At 54.6% G+C, this 16,986-nt stretch overlaps 1 protein-coding gene across 4 annotated transcripts; it reads right to left on the bottom strand.

Annotated features, from left to right (window-relative positions):
* Positions 1-1,509: 1,509 nt before the first annotated feature.
* On the bottom strand, positions 1,510-15,037 carry DOHH (deoxyhypusine hydroxylase). Of its 4 annotated transcripts, none has more exons than XM_054693051.1 (6): positions 14,996-15,037; positions 14,251-14,482; positions 10,973-11,325; positions 9,109-9,185; positions 6,504-6,744; positions 1,510-5,518 (listed from the first exon to the last, which is right to left on the bottom strand). In XM_054693051.1, the coding sequence occupies exons 3-6, from the start codon at positions 11,244-11,246 to the stop codon at positions 5,199-5,201; spliced, it is 912 nt and encodes a 303-aa protein (XP_054549026.1). In that variant the 5' UTR covers positions 11,247-11,325; positions 14,251-14,482; positions 14,996-15,037; the 3' UTR covers positions 1,510-5,198. The 4 variants fall into 4 exon arrangements, with proteins under 4 accessions (XP_054549026.1, XP_037360946.1, XP_037360943.1 ...); XM_037505049.1 differs by lacking the exon at positions 14,996-15,037 and adding an exon at positions 14,809-14,885; XM_037505046.1 differs by lacking the exon at positions 14,996-15,037 and adding an exon at positions 14,763-14,885.
* Between the last annotated feature and the right edge of the window lie 1,949 nt (positions 15,038-16,986).

The following is a 16,986-nucleotide window of genomic DNA, read 5'->3' on the forward strand; positions in this document are numbered from 1 at the left end:
AGCGGGTTGAGCACAGTGCTATGAAGCTGTCCACAGCCTCTACAGCACGGGTTTGATTCCTGGCCAGCCAGGGAGATACCCACATGGTGCGGCCGACCTCTCCTGTCTCGCCTGCTGTCCCCCTCAGCAGTGTTTTCGGTCAGTCTGCCTGTTCTGCTCCCCACTCTGTCTCTGGTGTGTCCTCTCACCCTCCCACACCTCTGGCCTGTACCCCAGTTCTTGTATAAATAAATCTTTAAAAATAAATAAATAAAACAGGAGCCAAGGTTTCGCTGAGAAAATGACATTTGGGCAAAAACCCAAAGGAAGGAATGAATCAGCCTTGGCAGTATCTGGGGAAGAGCACTCTAGGCAGAGGACCATGCAAAGGCCCTGAGGGAGGACCGGGCCTGGAGTGTGGGAGGAAGAGTGAGGAGGCCCATGTGGCTGGGGCGGGATGAATGAGGGAGAGCTGACCAAGGGGAGGATGTGGGAGTGGGGGGGGGCAGGAAGAAGTTGTCCAGGGTCTTGCGAGCCCCAGGGAGTACTGGGCACTTACCCTGAGAGAGGCAGACCCTGACTCAGGTACTCACTGGCACCAGTTTGCAGGACTGGGGGCACAGGAGCACGAGGACAAGTATTGGGGACCAAAGTGAAAAAAACACTAGTCCCAGGAGGGAGATGAGGGGCTGGACCTGCAAGGAGGCTCAGGAGGGGGTTGAAGTGGGCAGCTCTGGGATGGATTTTTTTTTTAAAGATTTATGCATACAAGAACCAGGGTACAGGCCAGATGTGCAGGAGGGTGAGAGGATTCACCGGAGACAGAGCAGGGAACAGAACAGGCAGACTGACTGAAACACACTGCAGAGGGGAGCAGCAGGCGAGACAGGAGAGGTCTTCTGAGCCATGGGGGTAACTCCGTGGCCAGTGGGGATCGAACCGGTGCTGTAGAGGCTGCAGACAGCTTCATAGCACTGCATTCAACCACCTGCACCACCAGGGAGGCCCTGGGATGGATTTTTTAAAAATATTTATTTATATATAGAAGAACGGAGGGAAAATGATGTAAAAAATAATTTAAAAAAAAGAGCTGGGGTACAGGCCAGAGGTGCAGGGGGTGAGAGGATTCACCAGAGACAGAGTGGGGAACATAACAGGCAGATTGACCTAAGTACACTGCTGAGGGGAGCAGCGGGGAGACAGGAGAGGTCTGCTGCACCATGTGGGTCAGCTCCCTGGCAGGGGATCGAACTCATGCTGCAGTGGCTGCAGATAGCTTCATAGTGCTGACACTTAACCCCTGTGCCACCAGGCAGGCCATGGGATGGATTTTAAATTGGTAAAATCGCAGCGTCTTTGGGCTGGGTCCTCTGAACAATGGGGTGTCCGCTTCCTGCGGGAGTAGTAACTTTCAGAGGTAACCTGAGGATTCCAAGGACGTGCTATGTCCGGCATGCCTCAATATCTTCGTGGAGATGCCAAGGGGCAGCTGGACCCTGAGTCGAGCTCAGAGGCTGCCTGGGCTGGAGACAGGACTGTGGCATCATGGGGCATAGATGGGTTTAAAACCCCTAGAGTGAAGTTGTCCTGGAGGGGTGTGGGTGAGGAAGGAAGGGAAAGCGGCCCAATTACCCAGCCCGGGGCACTGAAGGGAAGGGAGACAGAGGGGCCCAGAGTGGTGGGATAGAAGCCAAGTAACTCTGAGATCCCTGAGGAGTTGCCAGGAGAGGGTGCAGAGGGTCAGACCCGCTGAGAGGGAAGGACAGAATGAGATTCGACCATTGCATCTGGACACTGGGAAGCTCCCTTGGCAAGGACAGCTCTGGGGATAGGAGGGACAGAGTCCGGTTGGCTTAGGTTGAAGAGATCAGGGAGCACTTGGGATCTGGTGAGGGTTTGACAAGTCTGCGTAGGGCTTTTGTTGTAAAGAACAGTCAAGGGATTGTGGGTTTTCCCTTTTAAGAAACTGCAGCCTGCCTGTGCTGATGGGTAAAAAGGAGAGCCGGGGGAGAAGGGGGTGGTTGGGTCGATGGGCAGGAGTTGTTTCGGGACTGAGGCCCAGGGAACAGCACCAAAACCCCAGAGTGGATGGCAGCTCTGCAGCGAGCACCCACCCGGGAGGGGCCCTAGGACGCTGTGACGTGAGAAATGTGCAATGTGGTTGTCATCCTGGCTTCTGGCACTGAGCTCCTGAAACACTTGCAGTTCCCTGAGTGGTGGAAGAGAGTCACCTTTTGACATTCCCAAGATCCTTCCACATAAGCCTGGGCTTATCTAAAGAAGAGTGGGGTTTGTGGGCTCTGGGGGACCTTCAGCATGACCAGAGGGAGGAGCCAATCATGGGATTAGAGGGATGGAACTTCCAGCCCTGCCCCCCAGCTACCCATGAGGAGGGCCTGGGGACTGAGGTTACCAGTGACCTAGGGTTTCATCCAGTGCCTGCGATGGAGTCTTTGTAACTCTAAGTGGGACTGAAGAACTTTGAAGCTGCTAAAAGCATGCACATGCCAAGAGTTGGTGTACCCCAAATCCAAAGGGCCAGAAGCTCCTGATTTTAGGATCATTCCAGACTGCTCCCCACGGGCCTCTTCCTCTGGCTGTTCATTTGTTGATATTGCGAGTAAATCAGTGACAGTCAAGAGCTTTCCCAAGTTCTGTGAGACATTCTAGCAAATCCTCAAAAGGGGGAGGAGGGTTGGAAGTGCCAAAGACCCAGGACTTTCCTGAAAGTGTCTAAAGTGGAGGGTCAGTTCTGCGAGGCTGGGCCCTGTACCTACAGGGTCTGTGCTGCCTGCACGATGCCAGAACTGAACTGCAGGTCACACATCTGGCATCTGCAGAGAAATGCAGATTTGCTCAGCGCAGCAAACCCACACATTTGGTATCAGAAGTGTGAGAAGAGATCATCCTGGTAGAAACAGCCAGTCATAGCACCAAGGGACCCCTACCACCTGGTACCCATGCCCTCACGGAATCCCCTCCACCTTGGATTAGGGTCCCTGTGCGACCCACAGAAAGCAGCAGGCACGTCGATGTCATGCGTGAGATTGGACACTCTATTGTTCAGTCTGGGAAGCTGCTGCCAAGCTGAGGGTGGAAACCAAGGCCTCCCACCCCCAGCCACAAGAGGGGGCCATTATGGAAGGGCTCCTCCAGCCCCAGTCAGGCCATGAACTCTGACTTCACCAGGACCTACCAGGTAGGCTGTTCCCAGATGCCTGGTCCTCAGAACGGTCTCTAAGGACTGGTGATTGATTTAGGGCTAACTCTAAGTCTAGTCTCATCTAGAGGCCCTTTGATCACCTGCAGAGATGCTTTCACAGGGACCAAGGGTTAGGAATTGGATTATCTTTTGGGGTAATACAACTCAACTTGCTATACTTCCCTACCCTGCGGAGTTCCTAGCAATGTGTTACCAGCTCTAGGCAACTTCTCAAGGGCCTGGGCTAGGAGGACCCAGCACTCAGCTGCGCGGGGTGGCTGGTGGCTGAGCAGGCCGTGGGAACCTGTGTGTGTCTAACTGTTTCATTTCCTCACTGACACAGAAGGGCCAGCAGCTGAGAGGCTGAGGGGAGCCAAAGGTTTCGAGACGTGATGTATCGCCCCAAGCGGGAGACGGGCCACAAGAGGTACATGAGCCCCAGGACATGGGCTTGAGGATGCAGTTTAGCGCAAGCTCCCCCGGCCTTTCCTCGAGGTTCCACACATCTTGGAGTGACGCCCTCCTTGCGTTTTGGGAAGGTAACACTGTGCGAACCAGTCAGGAGAGCTTAGAAGATGCCGCGCTAACGAATATGCCTGAATCTCAGTAGCTCCCAACATCGGTCCATTGGTGGCTCTGGAGACACTCTCTGTGGGTTGCTGGACATTCCCCTCCACGCTGCCGGCGACCAGGCAGGTCGCGGGTGCAGCTGGCATATGGGAAACGTCAGTTGCCTCGAGGAAGAGAACTCAGCCGAACACTCAGTGGCTCCTGGATCTTCCGTTACCAGCGGTATAGGCCACTCCCGCTGGCTGGTGCCCCGGAGAAGCCAGGAGAGTGCACAGGAAATAAAGAACAGTCCAGTGGACGTTATCACCAACCCTTCCCGAAAAGTCTGGGGGCCACGTCCTGCAATCCACGGCCTCCCGCACTCATGGAGAAGGACCGTCCTTTGTCGACGGGGGCTGGGCACTGGCCGCCTCCTTTCAGATACGCAGCGGCTCGACTCTCCCAGCTGTGACAACCAGAGGCAGAAACGGCCCAGGTGACAACCGCTGCTCAACAGCAAAAGAGGCACATTCAGTTCCTGGCGAGCTCTGCGCCAATCTTTTGGCGTTAAGGCCTTTGGGAGTGCGGGTGAGTGGCTGCGGACGTGCGGGTCTCTGGTTATTCTCATTGACACGGGCTGCCTGAGGTTGCACACAGAGGAAGGGGGAGTGGGGTGCATGGGATGAGAACCCACAGCCCAGGCTCCTAACCATACCACTAAATCCCTCCCTCTATACCCCCAAAAGGGGCTGGGTGAGGAGGAGGGTTTGGGCAGAGCCAGGATGAAGGGTTGTTCCCCTAACCCCCCCGGATGGGGCTGACTGGGCTGATTTTCCCCTGGGAAACTGTTGAAAGAAGGCACAGGTTTGCCTCTGTGGTGAAGATTCCAGAGCTGAGGTCTCCAAATGGCACCACTCACATACTCAGGAGATGCTCCATAGAGCAGCACACCCTCCCGAGCCCCGGCCCAACATACTGAGTCATTGGGGGCAAAAATAATTTAATATTCTACTTGGGGAGTGCCCTGAGGCCTGCTCGTCCCTCCCCAGCCCCGAGACCCTAGTACAACCACCCAGAGACGCCTCCCAGTACCCATATCCCGCCCAGGCCCAATGGGGTGGAGGGTTCCCCCACAGCGCCTTTCCTTGTGACCCGGCATTCCAGAGACTCTGGGCCACGATAACCCCAACCTCCCAGGTCCCGCCCTGCCCATATAATCCTCCCTCCCAAGCCGACAACCCATCCATATACCCAGAAAGCTGGGCACTGCAGCCCCATACTAGACCCCTGGCGGGCTGGGGAACACAGCCCTCAGCCCAGCCCTGAGAAACTTGTAATATACTGGGGGAGCCAAGCTACTGAAGCAGGCGTGGTGCTCACCAAGTGGATACTAGCAAGATCCAGCTCATACAAACTCAGTTTATGTGTCCCGAGAGGGCCAGGGTCCCGGGCAGAGCAGGCGGCGGCCCTAGGAGCAGGGCAGCCGCACCTGCTCCAGCCCATCGGCGTACTGGAAGGCCTGCCCATTCTCGTACTCGTACATGTCCAAGGCCACCTCGCAGCTCTCTCGCACCACACGTTCGGGGTCGGCCATGTGGGCCCGCAGGGCAGCCAGGCAGGCAGGCCGGGCGATGGCTCCCAGGGCCTCTGCACACTCGTGCCGCACCATGGGACTCTCGGCTGGCCGGGCCAGGGCCGCCGTCAGCTGGGGCACGGCCGCTTCATGCTGCAGTTGACCCAGGACATAGCCAATCTCATGGCGGAAGAGGGCGCTGCCACAGTGTAGGCCTGTGGACAGAAGGAGGGCGGCTCAATGTCTCAGCAGTGCCATGGGGGCAGGGGGACTCCTAAGGCCCAAATGGGGTGGGACGGAGCCTCCTGTCTCCATGACACCCTGCCCTGGGCCCTAGGTGGTCAGCACAGCACAGAGGAGGGAGTTCGAGGCACTGGGGCAGGAGAAGCCAGGAGAGGGCACAGCAAGTAATGAAGTCCCCCGAGCCTGCACTGGGAACAGCTTGGGCAGACGTGGTGCCTGCAGGCCTGGTCCACTCCGCCCATCTTACCGGGGCCATGCTACGAACCTAGATGCCAGAGTCCAATGTCACCCCGCAGCTCAATCACACTTCGGGGGTGCTGTGAACTTGTTTTCCACAGACCATCAGAGGCCCCAGTTCAAGGCTGGCTGCCTAACTGTGCAGCCCCTGCCCTCAAGCATCACAAACCCTCATCACCCAGGCCACCTGGCCCCTCCTGCCACTCCCACTGCCAGCTTGGGGCCACAGTGACAGCCAGGCCTCTCCCCCGCCAGACAGGAAGCTCTGCGAGGACAGAGAGCAAGCGGCCTGAGTCCTCATTGGCACACCATGCAAGTGTGTGTGAGGGGGGGCGAGCACCACTACCTCTCCCTCTCCTCTGTAAGCAGGACAGTTTGAGGCCTGCGCAGGGTGCCCCAGGAGCTGGGAGGAAGGAGTTAAGGGCCCTGGAGCCAAGTCTCGGGGTCCAGGTCCCGCCTCTGCCGCTCACTGACCACTGTGACCTCAGGCAAGTCCCTCTACCCTCTGGGCTCCAGTTTTCCCATAGAGATCTGGGGGTCATGACTGACCACCAGCTGTGAGAAATGAGGTGATCTGAGTAAAGCCCATTGGGAATGCTGGGGCCTACCCAGACCAGGGTACATGTTCCCTGGGACGCTGTTGCTGCATTTCGAAGAGGCAGCCTCTGAGTCTCCCCAAGGGGCATGACCATGACTTCAAGTCCCTGGGCCTCTTCTCACCCTCAGCCAGTGCCAGGGCGGCCTCCTCGCCACCGGCGTCACGCAGGGCAAACATGGCCCGGTATCGGTCAAACAGCGGCCGGGTCTCATCCAGCAGCACCTCTCGCAGCTGCCCCACGTCTCGCTCCTCAGCTGGCGGCGCCGGGTCCACTGAGAGGTAGGGTCCGGCCAGCACTGGCTTCCCGCCACGCTGCTGCAGCCACTCCAGCCGCCGAACAGCCAGCTGGCACGTCTCAGCCACCTGCAGGCAGAGGGGTGCCCCATGTCTGGGCCAGCCACTGGGACACCACAGTGGACATGACAGCCCCTGCCCCGCCCTCCAGGTCTCCGGTTCACCAGGGGTGAGAGACAGCAGACACAGGCGCTGACCCATCAGTCCAGAGTGGAAAGCCAGTGGGGGCTGGTGTGATGGGGGTTGCTGAGGGGCCTGGGCCTAGGAGGGGCTCCATGCACAGGTGACATCATAGGAGAGCCCAGGAGCAGCGAGGGGGGCTCAGGTAGAAATGGCCCTTGCAAAGGCACAGAGCAAGAGCACGCAGGCACGTCAGGGAAGAGGAACCCGGGTGATGTGGGGTCGTTGGGGTCAGGCTCTCGGGGCCACAGCAAGGACTGAGATTTTATCTTTAGGGTGATAACTCATGAGGCCTTTAGGCCTAGAATAAGGCAACAGACTGAGACATCCTCCGGCTGCTGAGAGGACAGGGAGGGGAAGGCGTGGGCATAAGACAGCGAGTGAGAAGCCGCCACCCATGTGCACACAATAAAGCAGCACGCTCGTGTACAGCAGCGTCCTTCACAGTGCTCAGAAGTGGACACAGCCCGAATGCCCACTCGCCGAGGAGGGGTAAACATAGGGGAACGGCCGCACATCGCTTCGCGGCAGGATATGTGCGAGAAACGCACCACTGGGCGGTTGGCCATGGCAGAGAGGCAGAGACCACAAAGCGAGAAGGTAAGGCCACTGCCCACCCACCACACACAGCATGCCCTGACCAGAGAGTCCGTGAGCAATGCATGGCGAACCCACAGGGAGCCCCACCCTGGCAGGTGCTCAGGCTAGAACCCAAGACCCCCAAGTCCTCCCTTATTCCCGCCCTTCAACATCTGGTCCCTCATCGCTGTTTCTAAAGCTCAGCCAGAGTAAAGCCAGGGTAAGTGTTCACAGCAGCGTGACTCAGTGGTACAGAGTGGGACAGCCATGCCCGCACCAGAGGAATGGGTAACACACAAGGTGTTCCCCACACTGGAATACGACTCGCCCATGAAAAGGGGGGCAGCTTCCACACTCGAGACCACCGGGAGGACCTTGAACACCTGATGTTCAGGGAGACAAGCCAGATACATGAGGCCATAAGGTGTGGGAGCCCACTGACGAGAAACATCTGGGACAGGCACAGCCAGAGTGAGTTTGTGGTGCCGGGGGCTGCAGGTGGGAGATGGGAAGTGACTGTTAATGAGGGTGGGGTTTCTTTTTGGGGTGATGGACTGCTCTGAAGTCACAGTGGTGATAATTGCACAACTCTGAATACACTAGAGCCACTGAGGTGTATACTTTCAAAGTGAGCTTTATGATAGGACTATCCCAATAAAGCTTTTTATTGGGGAGAGGCTTGAATTTTATTTTAGAAACACACATAAAATTTAGCACTTTAACTATTTTGGAGGGCAAGGTGCAGTGACGCTGAGCTCGTTCTCACTGCTGTGCAGCCGTCCCCACTGGTCTCAAGAGCATCGTCACCCCAAGCTGAAACCCCACGCCCGGAAGCACTGCTCCTCGGCTTCGCGCACTCATCTCTTCCTCCCGTCCCGTCCACTTCCTGCCTCTGTGAGTTTATTCTTGGTGTGTCATGTTAAGTGGACTCATTTGTATTTGTCCTCTTGCGTCTGGCTTGTTCTACTGTGCTCGTCATCAAAGTTCATCCACATTTTAGTATCAGAATCTCTGTCCTTTTTAAAACTGAATATTCCACTCACATCTTTATCCATTCATCCACTGATTAATACTTCAATTGTTTCCAACTCTGGGCTACAGTGAATAATTAAAACTATTATTTAAAGAAAAAAAGAGGGCCTCCCCTGGTGGCGCAGCGGTTCAGTGCTGGGCTGCGAAGCTGCCTGCAGCCTCTGAAGCGCTGGTTCCATCCCTGGCCGCCAGCGAGGGTCCCACATGGCGCGCAGACCTCTCCTGCCGCCCGCTGCTCCCTTCAGCAGTGTATTTCGTCAGTCTGCCTGTTCTGTTCCCTGCTCTGGCTCTGGTGAATTCTCTCACCCTTCCATGCTTCTGACTGTACCCAGTGCTTGTATAAATAAATAAATAAATCTTTAAATAAAAAAGAAAGAAAAAAAAAAAAAGAAAGGAGAAAAGGACAGGAGGAGGCAGGGGGGCAAGAGGGTGGGGTAGGCTTCTGGGGGGGATCCTGGTGGAGGGGCTAGATCTGGGGGCGCAGAGACAGGGAGGGACCCAGAGGCTGAACAGGGCAGGTTTGTCACGTGGGGATCAGTTCAGTTTTGCCCAAGGGGGATGGTGGCCAGGGCCCATCCCGGCTGCTCCTTCTCTCCCAAACCCCAACTAAGAATGCAGGGAGAGGCGGGCGGGGCTCGTTACCTCGATGACAGGGTCAGAGGAGTACTGCTTCAGGACCTCCAGGACTTCCGGGTTCCCAATAGCGCCCAGGGCCTCCCCTGAGAAGAACCAAGTAGAGTACATGTTGGCTGGGAAACACGCTGGATACTTGGGGGAAAGGTAGGGGAACATGGGTTCTCTGGTGTCTTCTGTCCCCTCCCTACAGCTCTGCCTGTGTCAGTGCTGGGCTATCAGAATAGCCCCAGAAATTGAACTTGAGTGGAACTGGGCTGGGAACCCTCCTCGGCCCACACCCCCAAGTTCATAGCCTAAAGAGGGAGACCCAGACAAGCATGTCATTATAACTTGGGGACACAGAGGACAACGCTCCAAGACCATTCAGATAATTTGTCAGTCAGGGAGAGCTCCCCAAGGAGGAGGTGTTAAGCTGCAATATGGGGGACAAGGGTTCACCAACCAAGGCAGGGCTTGATAGGAAGGCCTCTGAGTAAGGGGATGTCACATGGCAAGACCCTGAGTGACAGGCAGGGTGCAGTAGGAACTGCTGGCAGGCAGTGGGAGGCATCCAGCACAAAACAACGGTCAGTGGATCTCAGGCTGGACAGGCCTTGTCGACCACAGAGGAGCTCTGCTACTTCTCCACGGGCACAGACCGGGGCTGAGCGGGGAGGAGGCCTGACATTCCAGAACAGGAATGTCTTAACATGCCTAAATTGAGGGTGCCCATAGACCCTGCACACCCCGCCGCCACCTGCTCCCTGACCTCACTGCCTCACATCCTCCCCCTCACTCATTCTGCTCCAGCCACATGGCCTCCATGCTGTTCCTCGAAGGCACCAGGCCCAGCCTGCCTCATGCCCTTTGCACGTGCCATGCTCTCTACCTGGAAAACCTCTCCCCACTAATTAAAATAGCAACACCTCATTAAGTGCAACACCTCCAGTTTTTCAGCTCCCCTAGTCTGCCCCTACTTTATTTTTTTTTAACATTTAAACAAGCACTGGGTATAGTCAGAAGCGCGGGAGGGTGAGAGAATTCACCAGAGCCAGAGGGGAGAGCAGAGCAGGCAGAATGACAAAGTACACTGCTGAGGGGAGTAGCGGGTGGCAGGAGAAGTCTGTGTGCCATGTGGGACCCTCGCCCAGAGGCCGGGGATCGAATTGGCACTGCAGAGGTTACGGGCAGCTTCGCAGCCCAGCGTTCAACCACTGCACCACCGAGGAGGCCCTGCCCCTGCTTTATTTTCGCCCTTAGCACTTAGGTGCCCCCCGCCCCATGACTCCACTGGGTATTCCACAAAAACACACTCAAAATAGCAGAACGAGGACCGGGAGGGAGCGCCCACACAAACATGGCTGGAATCTCAAGTTATTGGGGGAGTCCAAGAGGGCCATCCAGTAAGGTGGGGACTCAGACAATATTAAAAATACCCCCAAACAATCAAATGGAAACACAGGCCTCCTCCCCCAACCCCACCATCTGCAAATGAGCTCAGTGGTTATAGAAACAGCCTCAGCAACAGACTCGCCAAGGAAATTCCTCATTTGCCTTGTTTACAGTCTGTGTCCCTGGTGAGGACAGGGCGTGGCACATAGCAGGCAAGCCCTGGCGCTGGTCTGACGAGGAAACGACTGAGAAACAGACATGGGGGTTAGCTGTGGCTGATGGTGTCTTTTCTACTACAAAGGCAAGAGGCAACAAGCCAGTCATGGGGCTGAAAATATCTCTACCGGCCTCTTACAGAGCTAGTCACTCAGCCCTGGGAGAGGTCATATGTGCATGAGCCGACATGGGGGAGAGGGCGGAGGGGGCAGGGAGGAGATGAGGCGGCATGAACCCGATGGATGAGGCATAGGCCAGACGCCCATGCCCCAGCCCCACTCACCTGCCTCGTGGCGCACCATGGGCTCCTGGTGGGTGTCACGCAGCACATCCACCAGCACTGGGATAGCCTGGGCGTCCTGCATCTGGCCCAGGCAGTAGGCCAGCTCGTGTTTGAGCAGGGCAGAGTCATCAGAGAAGGCCCGGCTGATCCAGGCGATGGCACTCGCGCCACCCAGCCCACGTAAGGTGAAGAGTGCACGGAAGCGGGCCTGCAGGGGCTGCTGTGGGTCCACCAGTGTCCGCCCGATCGCCTCCACCTCCTGCTCTGTCACCATGGCGCCTGCCTCCTTCAACGGTGGGTATGCCTAGATAGCCCTGCCCCAGCTAAATCCGGGGATTAGAGAGCACAAGAACCTACATGGAGAAGCAGAGGCTAGTTAGAGGTACTTTTTATCCGTTAACTGACTTGTTCATTTTAGGACCTGGCCGGGTGGGTTCCTAACCGATGACCAGCTGGGTGGCTGTGTTCAAAGCTGAGCTCTGGCCCCACCTACTTGTGGTGTGGCCTTCAATAAGTCACTCTCCCTCCCTGGGCCTCTCGCCTATACTTCAGCCATGATCTCCAATAGTCTGCTCGCCCCTCAGTAGTCAGAGAGACTGTGGCCCACTCAGAGCCCCCGGTGACTCCCACATCCTGGTAGCCACGCCCTGTGTGGCCTTCTCCAACACTGAATAGGGCTGCTGGGTATAGATAATAGAATATGGAGGAAATGACAGAGACTTCTGAGGTCATGTCATAAGGGGCTCTATGACCTCCACCTGTTCTCTCTGGAATCACTTGTTCTGGGGGTAGTCAGCCATATTGTGAGGAGGCTCAGTCATATGTAGTATCTCACTTAACAAGAAACCGAGGCTCCTGCCAGCACCTACATGAGAGTGGTACATTGAGAGCCACCCCCCCGGGTGCCAGTCCAGAGGATACAACCCAGCCAAGCTTTGAAGGGAGCATCACAAGAGATTAGAAGCAGAACTAACCCACTAAGCCAGATCCAGACCCCTGGCCCACAGAAATGGTGTGAGGTAGTATTTACTATGCTTATAGCTAAGCAGGGGGTGATCTGTTACACACCATAAACCACATAATAGGAAACCCAATAGTATATAAAGTGACCATGTTACTCCTTTCTAATATCCTATGGTGCCTGTTTTCTCCAAACTCTCTGAGAGCCCGTAAGGTCCTGCATGACCTGTCCTTGTCACCTCTCTGCCCTTACCTCCTCCCTCCCTCTCCCTCTCCTACTGCTCCAGTCACACTGGTCTCTTCACTGTTCCTTGTTCCTTCACCATGCCAGTCACAATCCTGTCCTGGGATCTTGTTATGAGATGTTCTCTCCCTCAGGAACAGTCTCCCCTAAATGCCCCCTCCTCAGGGAAGCCTTCCCTGTCCATAGTCTTCAATGACTGACCCCTTGTTCTGCTTTCTCTCTCTTCAAAGCAATCACCACCACTGCACATCCTATTGGGTGTCATCGGCTTAGCTGCATATGGTCAGTCTTATACCTCACTAGAATATGAGAACTCTGAAGGGACAGAGTATCTTAGTTGCCACTATACTCCCGACACATAGTAGGTCCTCAAAAAAAAATAACCATGAGAGCAACAGCAGCTGACATTTGTGCAGCATTCGCTCCATGCCAGGTACCTCTTTTAAACCCTTTACATCCATGGACTCATTTAATCCTCACCATAACCCTATGAGACAGGCATGAGTGTCACCCTTCAAAGGAGAGAAACAAGCACAGGGAGGTTATAACTTGCTTAGAATAGTAAAGAGCTATAAATCCAGGCAGTTGGGCTCCTAAGCCAAGCTCTAAACCACAACAGCTCTACTGGCTGGATGACAATAATGACACAGCTGAGGCTGGAAGGGTCCCCTCTCCACCCTCTAGACCAATGAGGACCTGGAAGTCGCTTCATAAACGTGTCAAGCAGGCCGAGACACGCCAGCAGCCTTCTAGTCCTCAGAGGTATCAGCAGGGCTGACCAGGTTTCATGAGGGACGTGCAGTTGCTTGAGGTGACTATCAAAGCAGGTGACACCTCCCAAGAGTACAGAAGCCAGAGTGAGGAGCAAAACATGAGGGACCATGGAGCTCCAACTCCTCTCTACACAGATGAGCAATGACTTGTCTAGGGTCACACAGCAAGTCAGGGGCAGAGAGGACCCAGGACTCCTAACTCCAGCTGGGCAGGGGCTCCTCTGGACAGCTGGGAAAGACTTGCTCATGACCTCCTCATGCCCGGGACCTTAAACTCCTGGGAAAGACGGGGATATGTGGCCCAGAAGGCAACTCCTGCTACAGAGAGGAGAGGTTATGGAATTCTAGGGTGAGCCCTGAATGGGAACAAACATCTCTGAGCTCAGGTTCTTCACGTGGAATAAAACTAACAACTCACAACTCAAACCTCACTCAAACTTCCTTTGAGTTTCTGCTCAGATATGACCTTCTCAGGGAGGCCTTCTGTGACCACCCTACTTTAACAATGCAAACCACCCCACCCCACCCCCTCCTTGCTGCTTTACTGTTCTCCACTGTCTAACTGCACCTCACCTTCTATCCTGATCTGTCTCCTACAAGAAAGTAATATACACCTAATATACATATACATACACACACACATACAGTCACACATTGACATGTTTGGGTCAAGGATGGATTAAATTTACAACAGTGGTCCCAGCAGGCTATAGCCTAGGAGTATAGCAGGCTATACCACCGAGGTTTGTGTAATTAATTACCTGATGATGTTCACACAATGATGAAATCATCTAACAATGCATTTCTCAAAAGGCAGCTGCATCCTTAAGTGACACATGACTCTGTGCATGTAAATGTATATGTATATATATACACACTACTCTGTTCACTACTGTGTCTCAGTGCCTAGCACAGTGCCTGTCACCTTAGCAGGAGGCATTCAATAAGTACTGTTGAAAGAACAAAACACCTACTGCCTGCCAGGCTCCTCTACTAAGCACTTGAAACACAGAATAAAACCTGAAACATACCTAAAATGAGTATATAAGAGCACATGGACCTCACAGAGTTACCTAGGAGTGAAGGCAGCTCCTGCAGCACCTAGTACCAGTCCGGTAGCTAGTGCACACTTGGTAAATACTTCTGCAGGGAGCACAACACCCACCGCTGTGCTCAGAGAGATTACATCCGGCCACCTGGAGGCCTGCACCTCACACGTACACCCATTTTTCATTAGGAAGGCAGCAAGGGAATGGATGTGGGGTTGTAGGAATCATCCCCAACCAAAGGAATCCACTCACCCCAAATGAGTTAGAGATCGAGGAAGAGACGACCTGGATACTCGAAATTCGACCCCCCTACTACAGACCGCTCTAAAGAAATATGCAAAAATATCTGCAGTAAGTAGACTTCCCCGAAAGAAGGAGTGGCTCCAACACGGGATCTCTCAGGGATTTTCGCAGGATGCCCCACCGACGACCGCCTCTCCAGAGCTCCTGCGAGGACTGCCCCAGAAACTCGACGCTTCGAGACCTGTCAATGGGATCACAGAATTCTGGTTACAACCTGGTTCTCCGAGAAACGCGACACCTGCTATGGGATCCCATCCCACAAACACACTCGTGTATGTCTGGCTCCCCGAGTCCCCCAGGGAAGGGATCCCCGAAGACAGGGTCCCCTGACTCCGAGTGAATGAGCTCGCCAGTACTTGGGACCCCTCAAGAGGGGGGTTCCCACAACCCCAGCCAACGCATCCCAGGCCCTCTACGTGCCCACCCACCAGGCCCGAGTACCGCACCGTACTCCTCCCCACCGTGAGCTCTTGAAACACCAGAAAAGGTAAGTCCGCCCGCTTCCACCTTCGCCGCCGTCTCCACGGCCTCACCAGCCGACACGCTCTCAGCGCGCTGTGAGAGCCGCCATCTTCCCGCCCACGTGACCGGCCTGGACGGCACCAGCGCAGCCCGGAGGGGGGTGGCCAATGACTCCGCGGCGGGGAGAGGTCTGGAAGAGCGAGTCGATACCAGTGCCATGGCTCACACTCACATACTAGACGGAGTCTAAGGACATCCTCAAGGCAGGGAAGAGGAGTTTTCATTTTTTCCAGGAAGTGATTTTTCTCCGCCTCCCCCCCAGTATGACAAATAAAAATGGTTTGTTCCGACTTCCCCGGAACAGGCGCGTAGCTGACGCCGCTTATCTGGGGCGTGGCCAAAATCCAGGGGCGGGGCCAGTGGGCGGGGCCAGTGGGCGGGGCGAGATGCTAGACTGGGAAGACACATCCCATAGTTCATTCATTCACTTAACAGTTAAGGGACGCGAAGGACAAGACAGCCTGCATCCCTTACCCTCATAAATCTCATAGTCTGGTTGTCTGAGGGAGATGGACAATACAGGAGATAAACAAAATACGTAATATGTGTAGTTACACATGTTATGCTGTCAAGGCGGTGCCGGCATGCCATGTGCCGTGTGAGGAGTGGCCAGCGTCTGAGGTGGTGACGTTTGAGTAAAGACTTGAAAGCTGAGGGACGGAGACGTGAGGATTTGGGGGGACAGCCACCCAGAACTTTGATAAAATGAGAAGTCACGGGAGTAATTAGGGAAATGGTATGCCCTGACTTAGGTGCTAACAGACACTTCCTCTGGGGAATAGAAAACAGGCAATAGGGTTGAAGCAGAGAGACCTGAAGTACTCCAATTTTAGGTTAATTTTGAGGGTGGAGAAAACAGGATTTATGGGTGTATTGGATATGAAATTTGAGAGAAAGTCCTGTTGAGGATAGGTATAAAGGTTTTTTTGTTTGTTTTTTTAAAAGATTTATTTATGTATGCATGCAAGAACTGGGGTACAGGCCAGAGGTGTGGGGGGGTGAGAGGATTCACCAGAGACAGAGTGGGGAGCAGAACAGGTGGATTTACTGAAATTCACTGCTGAGGGGAGCAGCGGGCAAGTCAGGAGAAGTCTGCTGCGCCATGTGGGTTGCTCCCTGGCTGGGGATTGAACTCATGCTGCAGTGGCTGCAGATAGTTTCATAGGTTGCATCTTAACCCCTTGCACCACCAGGGAGGCCTGGTACAAGGTTTTGATGTAATTATCTGGGAGCATAGGGCTGCCATTTACCATCACCCTCCCCATCCTGTTCATCCATCGTCCTGCTGATTCTACCTCTGAATCAGGGTCAGAATCCAGGCACTTTCCTCATCTTTACTTCCCCTACAAAGATTCAAGCTACTTCTGGCTGTCACCAGGCTGCTGTCCACACAAGAAAAGGGAAGCCAAAATAGTATGGGGAGGGGGTCCTTAAAAAGTTGAACATTGAGCTAACATATGACCTAACAATCCTGCACTTATATAAGAACCCAAAGGAAATGAAAGCAAGGGCTCACACAGATCATCACATACCCATATTCACAGCTCCATTCACAGCCCTGGTAACCTCTATTATTTTTCTGTGTTTCTGAACTTCACCCCAATTCCTTATGTCACTGAGCATAGTGTCCTCCAGATTCACCCATGTTGGAGTATGCGTCAGAAGTTCCTTCCTTTTTAAGATTGAGTATTTTTTTTAAAGATTTATTTATTTATGCATACAAGAACTGGGCACAGGCCAGAGGTGTGGGGGGTGAGAGGATTCACCAGAGACAGATGGGGAACAGAACAGGCAGAATGACCGAAATACACTACCGAAGGGAGCAGTGGTTGAAACAGGAGAGGACCGCCACACCATGTGGGTTGCTCCACAGCCAGCGGGGATCGAACCGGCACTGCAGAGGCTGCGGACAGCTTCACAGCACTGCGCTCAACTGCCTGAGCCACCAGGGAGGACCCAGATTGAGTATTTTTTTAAAGATTTATTTATGCATACAAGAACTGGGGTACAGGCCAGAGGTGCAGGGGTTGAGAGGATTCACCAGTGACAGTGGGGAACACAACAGGCAGACTGACTGAAATACACTGCTCAAGGGAGCAGCAGATGAGACAGGAGTGTTCTGCTGCACCATGTGGGTAGCTTCCTGGCTGGCCGGGGATAGAA

The sequence above is a fragment of the Talpa occidentalis genome, unplaced genomic scaffold, assembly GCF_014898055.3.
Source record: "Talpa occidentalis isolate TD23 unplaced genomic scaffold, MPIMG_talOcc4v2.1 talOcc4.12, whole genome shotgun sequence".
In the NCBI taxonomy this organism is placed as follows: Eukaryota; Metazoa; Chordata; class Mammalia; order Eulipotyphla; family Talpidae; genus Talpa; species Talpa occidentalis.